The sequence below is a fragment of the Panulirus ornatus genome, chromosome 50, assembly GCF_036320965.1.
Source record: "Panulirus ornatus isolate Po-2019 chromosome 50, ASM3632096v1, whole genome shotgun sequence".
Classification (NCBI taxonomy): domain Eukaryota; kingdom Metazoa; phylum Arthropoda; class Malacostraca; order Decapoda; family Palinuridae; genus Panulirus; species Panulirus ornatus.
The window spans coordinates 1,053,163-1,065,210 of NC_092273.1; the positions used below are offsets into that span (position 1 = coordinate 1,053,163).

The window sequence follows — 12,048 nt, forward strand, 5'->3', positions numbered from 1 at the left end:
AATTTATTTATTTATTTATATCTATTTATTTGCTTTGTCGCTGTCTCCCGTGTTAGTGAGGTAGTGCAAGGAAACAGACGAAAGAATGGCCCAACCCACCCACATACACATGTATATACATATACGTCCTCACACGCAAATATACATACCTCTACATCTCAACGTATACATATATATACACACACAGACATATACATATATATACATGTACATAATTCATACTGTCTGCCTTTATTCATTCCCATCGCCACCTCGCCACACATGAAAAAACAACCCCTCCCCCCTCATGTGTGCGAGGTGGCACTAGGGAAAGACAACAAAGGCCCCATTCGTTTACACTCAGTCTCTAGCTGTCTTGTAATGATGCACCGAAACCACAGCTCCCTTTCCAAATCCAGGCCCCACAGAACTTTCCATGGTTTACCCCAGATGCTTCACATGCCCTGGTTCAATCCATTGACAGCACATCAACCCCGGTATACCACATCATTCCAATTCACTCTATTCCTTGCACGCCTTACACCCTCCTGCATGTTCAGGCCCCGATCACTCAAAATCTTTTTCACTCCATCTTTCCACCTCCAATTTGGTCTCCCACTTCTCCTTGTTTCCTCCACCTCTGACACATATATCCTCTTGGTCAATCTTTCCTCACTCATTCTCTCCATGTGTCCAAACCATTTCAAAACACCCTCTTCTGCTCTCTCAACCACACTCTTTTTATTACCACACATCTCTCTTACCCTATTATTACTTACTCGATCAAACCACCTCACACCACATATTGTCCTCAAACATCTCATTTCCAGCACATCCACCCTCCTGTGCACAACTCTATCCATAGCCCATGCCTCGCAACCATTCAACATTGTTGGAACCACTAATCCTTCAAACATCCCATTTTTGCTTTCAGAGATAATGTTCTTGACTTCCACACATTCTTCAAGGCTCCCAGAATTTTCGTCCCCTCCCTCACCCAATTCACTTCCACTTCCATGGTACCATCCACTGCCAAATCCACTCCCAGATATCTAAAACACTTCACTTTCTCTAGTTTTTCTTTATTCAAACTTACCTCCCAATTGACTTGACCATCAACCCTACTGTACCTAATAACCTTGCTCTTATTCACATTTACTCTCAACTTTCTTTTTTCACTTACTTTACCAAACTCAGTCACCAGCTTCTGCAGTTTCTCACAGGAAGTCTCTTATAGATGAGTGAAATGTTCACCCATTTCCATTTCCTAGGCTTTGTGCCTTTCCCTAATGGCATCTTTAGTAGTAGATGTTTAATCTTTTATCTGCACACATTTTCTGCTCATATAGTAGCATTTTATTTGGGTCATAAGCATTGTGTGGGTTAAGAACTTTCAGCATTCTGTTAATGTCTTTTCCAAATATCTCAGTGTTTTCTAATACTTCCTCTCCATTCCACTTTTGAATTTGTTATTCAGTTCCACACATATACATACATCATCCCCAAAAATATTTTCCTCTGATTCCCTTAGCCATATTAGCTGCTTTTTAAATGACAATCGACATCCTAATGTATTGAAACGGTTTGGATTATCTGCTACCTTTTCTGCTATAGTCTTTTCAAAGTTTCATTCTTCCTCCATTCTTATCCTGGTGTACTCATTCTTTCCTTTCTTATATCTTGCAAATGCTGGAAGGCTGAAATGTCATCCATATCTTTGCCACTGCAGGTCCCAGAGCTCTTTTGCCTTTTGATATCTTTTATCGAAATATTTTTTTTCTTGCTGTTCTCTCAGTAATTGATGCTATATTCCTACACCATTCTAAATTTCGCAGAGCCTCTCACCACAGTGCCTTGGTTCCTAGTTACAGAACTCCATTTCCCAATTTCTGTTACTATAGAAATTGTTAAGGTTTGTGTAGTTTAAATTGTTATTTTCTCTGGGGATAGGGGAGAAAGAATACATCCCACGTATTCCCCGCATGTCGTAGAAGGCGACTAAAGGGGGCAGAAGCAGGGGCCTGAAACTCCGTCCTCCTTGTATCTAAATTTCTAAAAGGGGAGTGCTCATCCTCCTCGAAGGCTCAGATTGGAGTGTCCAAATGTGTGTGGATGTAGTCAAGATGAGGAAAAACAGGTAGTATGTTTGAAGAAAGGAACCTTGATGTTTTGGCCCTGAGTGAAACAAAGCTCAAGGGTAAAGGGGAAGAGTGGTTTGGGAATGTCTTGGGAGTAAAGTCAGGGGTTATTGAGAGGACAAGGAAGGAGCAGCACTCCTCCTGAAGCAGGAGGAGTGGGAATATTTGATAAAACAGGTAAAACTGAAAGTGGAAGGTGAGAGATGGGTGATTATTGATGCTTGTGCACCTGTCCATGAGAAGAAAGATCATGAGAGGTAAGTGTTTTGGGAGCAGCTGAGCGAGAGTGTTAGAAGCTTTGATGCATGAGACCAGGTACAGTGATGGATGATTTGAATGCAAAGGTGAGTAATGTGGCAATTGAGGGTATAATTGGTGTACATGGGGTGTTCAGTGTTGTAAATGGAAATGGTGAAGAGCTTTTTGATTTGCGTGCTGAAAAAGGACTGGTGATTAGGAATACCTGGTTTAAAAAGAGATATACATAAGTATATATATGTGAGTAGGAGAGATGGCCAGAGGGCGTTACTGGATTACGTATTAATTGATAGGTGTGTAAAACAGAGATTTTTGGATGTTAATGTGCTTAGAGGGGCAAATGGAGGGATGAATCATCATTATCTTGTGGAGGCAAAAGTGAAGATTTGTAGAGGTTTTCAGAAAAGAAAAATGTTGGGGAGAAGAGAGTGGTGAGAGTAAGTGAGCTTGAGAAGGAGATTTGTGTGAGGAAGTACCAGGAGAGATTGAGTGCAGAATGGCAAAAGGTGAGAGCAAATGATGTAAGGGGGGTGGGAGAGGAATGGGATGTATTTAGGGAAGCAGTGATGGCTTGCGCAAAAGATGCCTGTGGCATGAGAAAGGTGGGTGGTGGGCAGTTTAGAAAGGATTGTGAATGGTGGGATGAAGAAGTAAGACTGTTAGTGAAAGAGAAGAAAGAGGTGTTTCGATGATTTTTGCCGGAAAGTAGTGCAAATGACCGGGCGACATATGAAAGAAAGAGGCAGGAGGTCAAGAAAAAGGTGGAAGAGGCAAAAAAGAGGGCAAATGAGAGTTGGGGTGAGAGAATATCATTAAATTTTAGGGAGAATAAAAAGATGTTTTGGAAGGAGGTAAATAAAGTGCGTAAGACAAGAGAACAAACGGGAACATAGGTGGAGGGGGCAAATGGGGAAGTAATAATAAGTAGCGATGAAGTGAGGAGATGGAGAGAATGTTTTGAAGGTTTGTTGAATGTGTTTGATGATAGAGTGGCAGATATAGAGTGTTTTGGTCAGGATGGTGTGCGAAGTGAGAGGGTCAGGAAGAAGGGTTTGGTGAACAGAGAAGAGGTAGTGAAAGCTTTGCAGAAGATGAAAGCTGGCAAGGCGGCGGGTTTGGATGGTATTGCAATGGAATTTATAAGAAAAAGGGGGTGACTGTGTTATTGATTGGTTGGTAAGGATATTCACTGTATGTATGGATCATGGTGAAGTGCCTGAGGATTGGTGGAATGCATGCATATTGCCATTGTACAAAGGCAAAGGGGATAAAGGTGAGTGCTCAAATTACAGAGGCATAAGTTTGTTGAGTATTCCTGGGAAATCATATGGGAGGGTATTGATTGAGAGGGTAAAGGCATGTACATAGAATCAGATTGGGGAAGAAGAGTGGTTTCAGAAGTGGTAGAGGATGTGTGGATCAGGAGTTTGCTTTGAAGAATGTATGTGAGAGATACTTAGAAAAACAGTTGGATTTGTATGTAGCATATATGGATCTGGAGAAGGCATATGATAGGGTTGATAGAGATGCTTTGTGGAAGGCATTAAGAGTATATGGTGTGAAAGGTAAGTTGCTAGAACCAGTGAAAATCTTTTACCTTGGATGTAAGGCATGTGCATGAGTAGGAAGAGAGGAAAGTGATTGGTTCCCAGTGAATGTTGATTTGCGGCAGGGGTGTGTGATGTCTCCATGGTTGTTTAATTTGTTTATGGATGGGTTAGTTAGGGAGGTGAATGCAAGAGTTTTGGAGAGAGGGGCAAGTATGCAGTCTGTTGTGGATGAGAGAGCTTGGGAAGTGAGTCAGTTGTTGTTCGCTGATGATACAGCACTGGTGGCTGATTTGGGTAGTGTGTGAAAGAAGAAAATTGAGAGTAAATGTGAATAAGAGCAAGATTATTAGGTTCCGTAGGGTTGAGGGACAAGTTAATTGGAAGGTAAGTTTGAATGGAGAAAAACTGGAGGAAGTGAAGTGTTTTAGATATCTGGGAGTGGACTTAGCTGCGGATGGAGCCATGGAAGCGAAAGTGAGTCACAGGGTGGGGTAGGGAGCGAAGGTTCTGGGAGCATTGAAGAATGTGTGGAAGGCATGTTATCTCTGAGAGCAAATATGGGTATGTTTGAAGGAATAGTGGTTCCAACAATGTTATATGGTTGCGAAGCATGAGCTATAGATAGGGTTGTGTGGAGGAGGGTGGATGCGTTGGAAATGAAATGTTTGAGGACAATATGTGGTGTGAGATGGTTCAATCGAGTATCTAATGAAAGGGTAAGAGAGGTGTGTGGTAATAAAAAGTGTGTGGTTGAGAGAGCAGAAGAGGGTGTGTAGAAATGGTTTGGACACATGGAGATAATGAGTGAGGAAAGATTGACAAAGAGGATATATGTGTCAGAGGTGGAGGGAAGAGGGAGAAGTGGGAGACCAGATTGGAGGTGGAAGGATGGAGTCAAAAGATTTTGAGCGATTGGGGCCTGAACATACAGGAGGTTGAAAGGCGTGCAAGGAATAGAATGAATTGGAGCAATGTGGTATACCGGGCTCGACGTGCTAGGGTAAACCATGGAAAGGTCTGTGGGGCCTGGACGTGGAAAGGGAGCTGTGGTTTTGGTGCATTACACAAGACAGCTAGAGACTGAGTGTGAATGGATAAGGCCTTTTTTTGTCTGTTCCTGGTGCTGCCTCGCTGGAGAGGGGATGCTATTTTGTGTGTGGTAGGGTGGTGACAGGAATGGATATAAGCAGCAAGTACGAATATGTACATGTGTATATATGTATATGTCTGTGTATGTATATGTATGTATACATTGAAATATATATGTATGTATATGTGCATGTGTGGGCATTTATGTATATACATGTGTATGTGGGTGGGTTGGGCTGTTCCTCGTCTCTTTCCTTGCGCTACCTCGCTAACGTGGGAGATGGTGGTTAAGTATAATATATAGGAAAATATGAAATAAATATCTTCTCATTATGTCTTGTCGCGCATCTGCTCTTTCAGTGTCCTGATTTATCACATAGCCAGACCAGAGTATTATATTGTCACTTTTCCAATTGTTGTATGATATATAATCTCAGTATCCATGTTAATATGTGAAGACAATATCTAGCAATGATGCTGTATCAGTTCTTCTAAGTGTTCTCCAAGACGTGGTGAAATAGGAATTTTTTTGTATGCACTCTAAAAACTAGCCTCCATGATTACCTACCACCATGAGAATGCAAATTCCTTTGTCTATCTCTTTACAACTTTGCTATCTCTGAGAAGTGAGTGTTTTACTGCTTCGTGTACCATCCTAATTGTTCCTTCATTGTTATCATTATATTTTTGTGTTAGATTGTTGCAATTTTTAGAGAATTTTATAATACTAACACCACTTCTTCCCTACCGTTACTTCTCCTAATATGTATTGTCTGAATAAGCCATCTTCCATTATTTCTTGAAACTTATGGCTATCTTTTATTTAGATGGTCAGTCCTCCCCTCTGCTGTCACTTTCCCCCTTACAATCATGTACCCCTTCTGTTTGTGTGTAATTACCTATTTGTAATTACAGGTTGAGAATACATTATCAGAAATCCATAGGGCTAAGCTTGTTTCAGATTTTTTTTAATTTTTTTTGTTTTCATAATACTGACCCAATGGGGTCTGGTGCAAAATGTAACCCTATAGCCAGCACCCACAGAAATTATTTAGATTTTTTTTAATCCTTTTTAGTATGTTGAAATTAGGGCCTTTCTGAGACATTTTTGTTTCTTTGCACTTTTTTATTTTTAGAATAAAAAATCGTCAAAGTTCCTTAAAACAAGAACCCTGTCCAGACCATTTAACAGCTTTACCAGTAACTCCATCAATCTCTTCTGAGCTATGTTCAGCACTAGGGAAGACTTTTTGCGATGCTGTTTCTTGTGGGGCGGGGATGGTGCCAGGAATGGATGAAGGCATGAGAGTATGAATATGTACATGTGTATATATGTATATGTCTGTGTATGTGTATGTATGTACATGTGTATATGTTGATATGTATATGCATATGTATGTATATATGTATGTATATGTATATGTTTCCTTGCGCTACCTCGCAAACGCAGGAGACAGCGACAAAGCAAAATAAATAGATATATAAATATATATATGTGCATGCATGGGCATTTATGTATATATATGTATATATGAGCGCTAGGTTATTCTTCGTCTGTTTCCTGGTACTACCTCGCTGATGCAGGAAACAGTGATTAAGTATAATAAAGATAATGATGATAATAATAATAATATATATTTCATCAGATTAGTAAAATTTTACTTTTAAATGCTTTTTAACTGAGAGACAAACTATATATAGATTTTCGTAGAAACATTGGGTTGAGGAGGAGTGTAACTGGAGCAGATTTTAACATTTTGGCAGGTAGAGGAACAATGCTGGCTTTCTCTTGGCTTGGCAATGCTCCCGGCTAGTTAGCACACTGTGATAGGCTCAGGATTAGTGATGTAGAATTTCTTTATTTGCTGGAAATATAGCATGCAGATTGGCATTAACATAGCTTACAAGATAGCTCTTGGAACATCCCATTATGGTCATCTCACTAAAGGGGCTAAGTGTGAAATGCATTTTTAAAAGTTTAAGAGCATTTTTAACTACATATGAAAACATACAGTACACAGGCATGAAATATAAATAAAATGATAAAAAGAAAGTTCTGTATTTAAAAACAGCCTTGATGTTTTCTGCTTAAAAAGTAAGACAGATTCAGTAGATAACTACAGTAGATTACATCTGGCTTGAGAAAAATGAAGGAGAGGGTGAGGTTCATCAATATAGACATTGACATCATTGGGCAGGACATCTGAAGCAGATGATGGTGCCAGGAACTGGATTCTCAAGTGATGAAGCAGGACATTGCTAGGTGGCCTTTTAGAAGACTTCTTCCAGCATCATCTGCCTCAGTATCATTAGTTTATGCCTGAGCAGTTTTTCTTGCATTTGATAAACTGCCCAAATCTTTTGCTCACTGATAAGTTTACCATGTTCAGGCCTTCCATTAACCTGTCACATGTTTTTACCATGGTAGCTATTGGCACTTTCTGTGTTCTCAAATTCATCTCCATCATCACCTCTATCATGTTTATCTTGAATTAACACCATTTCTTTGATCTCCCTTTTAACCAAAGAATGCATGCTTGGAACGTCATTGTCAGTGTTCAACACTTCTTGGATATCCACTTCCTCTAACTTAATCACACATTCTGATGGTAAATCTCTTGTGTGATTAAGGTCTAATATAATTTCAATTTCACTGGTCACATGAAATCCTTCAAAGTCATCATATGGTGCATAATCTTTATTGAAAATTATTTCAGATCAAACACTACCAGTATTTGCAAGAGTTTGTTTACCCATAGCCAAGCATTAACAGCTATAAAGATGGTGTCTTCAATGTTAAATGCCTTTTGGAGGCTTTTCACCCCCATGCCTCTTTTTATTGTAGCAAGTACACTGTTCAAAAATAGTAATTATAGTACTTTTAAATGATTTTAAGATTCCTTGGTCAGATGGCTGAATTAAAGACTTCACATTCAGGGAAAAGTAAATTTTTTTCATACTTGTTTGCTGTTTATCACATTTGTGAGTTAAACTAGGAGTGGATGAAGATAAAGCCTCATTCAGTCACATCCATTCTCTGGCTGTGATGTGTAATGCAGTGAAATAACAGCCCCTATCCTCAACCAGGATCCACAAACCTTTCTATAGTTTCTCCTGGCTGCTTTTTATGGCCTTGTCAGTCCATTAACAGAATATTGCCCCATTTATACCACATCACTCCAATTCACCCTATCCTATGCATGCCTTTCATCCTCATGCATGTTCAGGCCTCACCCACTCAAAATAATTTTCACTCCATCTCACATCATTACAACAATGTTGGGATTACTACACCTTCAAACATACCCATTTTTGCCCTCCCAGATATTGTCCTCTCTTTCCACATATTCCTCACTGCCCCTACAACCTTCAACCTTGAATCCAACTTAAGAGTCACTTTTGCTTCCTTGGTTTCATTTGCTGCCATGTCCACTTCCAGATATCTAAAATGCTTCCCTTCCTCAAAGTTTTCTCTCTATTCAGACTCACACCTCAGCTAACCTGAACCTCTGTCCTACTAAGCCAAATACGCTTGCTTTTTTTTCACATTTACTCTCATCTTCCTCCTTTCACACACTCTCCGAAACTGTCACCAACTTTTGCAGTTACTCACTTGAATCTGCCACCAGTGCTGTGTCATTATCAAATAACAACTGACTCACATCCAATACCCCCTCTGGAGAATGCATACTCACTCCTTTCTCTAAGACTTTGCATGCCTTCCCCTCACCATGTTATCCATAAGCAAATTAAACAACCATGGTGACATCTCCCAACCCTGCCACAGACCCACCTTCAACTAGAACCATTCACCCTCCTCCCTACTTGCATACACACATGCTTTACACTTGATGAAAACTCACTGCCTCTAATAGCTTTCCTCTCACCGCAGATATTTGTAAGACCTTCCACAAGACATCTGTATCCTACCCTGTCAAATGCCTTCTCCAGATTTTTAAATGCCACATACAGATTCTTCTGTTTCTCTCTCACTCATATATTCTTTGAACAAACACCTGATTTGCACATCCTCTACCACTCCTGAAACCTCATTGTTTCTTCCCAATCTGATGCTCTGCATATGCCTCCACCCTTTCAATCACCACACTCCAACACAACTTAACAGGTACACTCAATAAGTTTATACCTCTCTATATTGGAACAATTGCTGTCTTCATCTAAGTTTGAGGCATACAAACTTTGCCTCTCTAGATTGAAACAATTATTGCCTTCATCCATTTGTCAGGCATACAACCTTTGCCTTTCTACCATGGAACAGTTACTATCTTTATATAGTTGTCAGGCACATAACCTTTGCCTTTCTACCATAGAGTAATTATATCTTCATATAGTTGTCAGGCACACAACCTTTGCCTTTCTACCATAGAACAGTTACTATCTTTATACAGTTGTCAGGCACACAACTTTTGCCTTTCTACCATAGAGCAATTATATCTTCATATAGTTGTCAGGCACACAACCTTTGCCTTTCTACCATAGAACAGTTACTATCTTTATACAGTTGTCAGGCACACAACCTTTGCCTTTCTACCATAGAGCAATTATATCTTCATATAGTTGTCAGGCACACAACCTTTGCCTTTCTACCATAGAACAGTTACTATCTTTATACAGTTGTCAGGCACACAACCTTTGCCTTTCTACCATAGAGCTATTACTATCTTCATATAGTTGTCAGGCACATAAACTTTGCCTTTCTACCATAAAACAGGTACTATCTTTATACAGTTGTCAGGCACACAACAGCTTTTCCATGCTTTCATACTTAGTGTATAGATTAATTCAACAGAAAAAGAAATGAAGGATAATGATGAAAACAACTAAAAGATGTAATTAAATGCTGATGATATTGTTTTAAAAGTTTTGTGCTGTATTTTTGCTTTTACTCTTTCAGACTATATTTTATACTTAATCAAATGAGATCAGATATGATGACATGATTTTAGATTGGTTGGCACAATACTTATAGTTACAGAAAACTAATGTACTTTCCCAAGTATATACTACTCGAAGTCATTGAAGATTAATCTGCTGTTTCGGATTTGCTTTCTTAGATATTCAATAAAGACTTTTCTGTTTTTCAGACCACCCCATTCACCCACCACGTAAAGAAGTGAGCCCCTGGAAAACTGATGTTCCTGAAAACTGTGGATATAATATCCGTATGCTTGATGGGGTTTTCCAGGTACTGCTTTCCTCTGATGTTCAAGTAAACTACTCTTCAAGGTTGATCTTCCCATGAGCTGTGAGATTCTCTGACATCCATGGGAATTGAAACCCTCTAACTTCTACCTTCTGGTGTTGCTTATGTCTCTCACTTTGTGCTAACCACCTTTCACTAGTTAAGGCCTGTAGCTGAGTCTGGGTATCTCTTTGCCAATCAGTAACCTCCACTTGATGATGATGTTTTCATTGTGCCACCAGCTGACTCACTGATCACCTCATGATTCTTTGGGTCCTCGAATGTGTTGGAATGTCAACTTGCCCTTTTTGGCAAACTTCTTCCATCCTACCAAGGATAACGATCCTTCTGCGAGTTGCTAGGATTATAGTGTGCATTTATTTGGTGAATTATTTTGAATTTTTTGTTCTGTTTAGAAATATGTATGGTAAATGCTACTGTTTTCTGTGATGGTTACTCTTCCTTCCCCCCTCCGAGTTTTGATTGGAACCTGAGTTGGTTTTCTTTTTCCCATCTGAGGTTTTTATTGTATAGGTCCCTTATGGGGAATACACAGAATTAGGGACTAGAATGATGATCCACATTGATGACATTGATCCAAACCATGGTGTTGTGATAGTAAGGGTCAGGTGGCAGTCAGTCAAGTCTTCCCGTGTTCCTGTGTTTCTCTGAGTGCTTGACACTGATAAGCATTTCGGTAGACAAGAAGCTCCAGTTCAGTCCTAGGGGAAGGGAGCTATTATGTTTTCATAGAAAGTTATTCTTCGCAGGGTTAGAAATGATGAGCATACTTTAAGTTTTTCTCACAGGGTTAGAAATGATTGGAGAATATTGTAGACAAAGATCACCTACTAAGTCTTGATGGGCAGGTTGGAATCATTTGGCCTGCCATTTGGATGTCCCATACCTCAGCCATCATTACACAATAGGACAGTGGTGGATCAGATGTCCCTGCTTGGTAGCAACAACCTATCCCCTTAGCAGGACAAAGCAGTTATATAAAGAAAAGAAGGTATTTATATAGAGGAGCTTTTTTTGGTTGAGTTTATGTATTGTAACTTCTGGATTTCTTTTGTCTAATGAGATTATATAGTTTTCCCTTGAGATATGAGTGCAGTTTGCAGAGCAGGAACCAAGTCAAAGGGTTTTAAGGTCCAGCTAGCAAAAAAGGTTTAGTGGACTTAAGCTATTTAACTTTGGTTCACCATAGCTGTATCTTGACCATCTTAAGAATTTGTTTTTGATCAACTCAAGCACTTCCTGTCTGGCAGGTATTCCTGGTGTACCATAAGGATCTTGTTTACCAAAACTCACTTCCTGAGTCATTGTTTGGGGATATAAGAGTATAAAGTACTAGCCAGCTTTGTTTCTGAAAAGTCTCAATGCCTCAGCAAGTATACGTACTGATGATATACTGTAATGGTTGACTTTTTGGTGATAGCAGGCCAATCTAGCAAGACTGAGGGCCCCTTGAAAGCAGGATTCTACCACAATGCCATTGAAGTGGTAAGCATTAGCACTAGTGTATCCAGTAGTTCATGATGAAGTCTTGTCCTTTGTATTAAGAGTATGACAAGATAAATTCTTATCCCTGACTTATTGCATATGGATGGATGTAGGGATAAATGCGTGTTCCTATAGTACCTTATCCCAACTATCCTAATAATGATATGGTAGGATACATGAGGAGAGTATAGATGTGAATAAGAGCAAGGTTATTAGGTTTAACAGGGTTGACAGACAGGTTAGTTGAGGTGTGAGTTTGAATGTTGAGGTGTGAGTTTGAATGGAGAAAACTTGGAAGAAGTGAAGTGTTTTAGATATCTGGAAA

General features: G+C 39.6%; 1 protein-coding gene across 1 annotated transcript in view; it reads left to right on the forward strand.

Annotated features, from left to right (window-relative positions):
- The window catches only part of LOC139764711 (AMP deaminase 2-like), a 181,726-nt gene that overhangs the window by 151,119 nt on the left and 18,559 nt on the right, over positions 1–12,048 (forward strand). Inside the window, exon 10 of the mRNA XM_071691598.1 lies at positions 10,120–10,220. Within this exon, the coding sequence (XP_071547699.1) occupies positions 10,120–10,220 (101 nt within the window). The remainder of the gene's footprint in view (positions 1–10,119; positions 10,221–12,048) is intronic.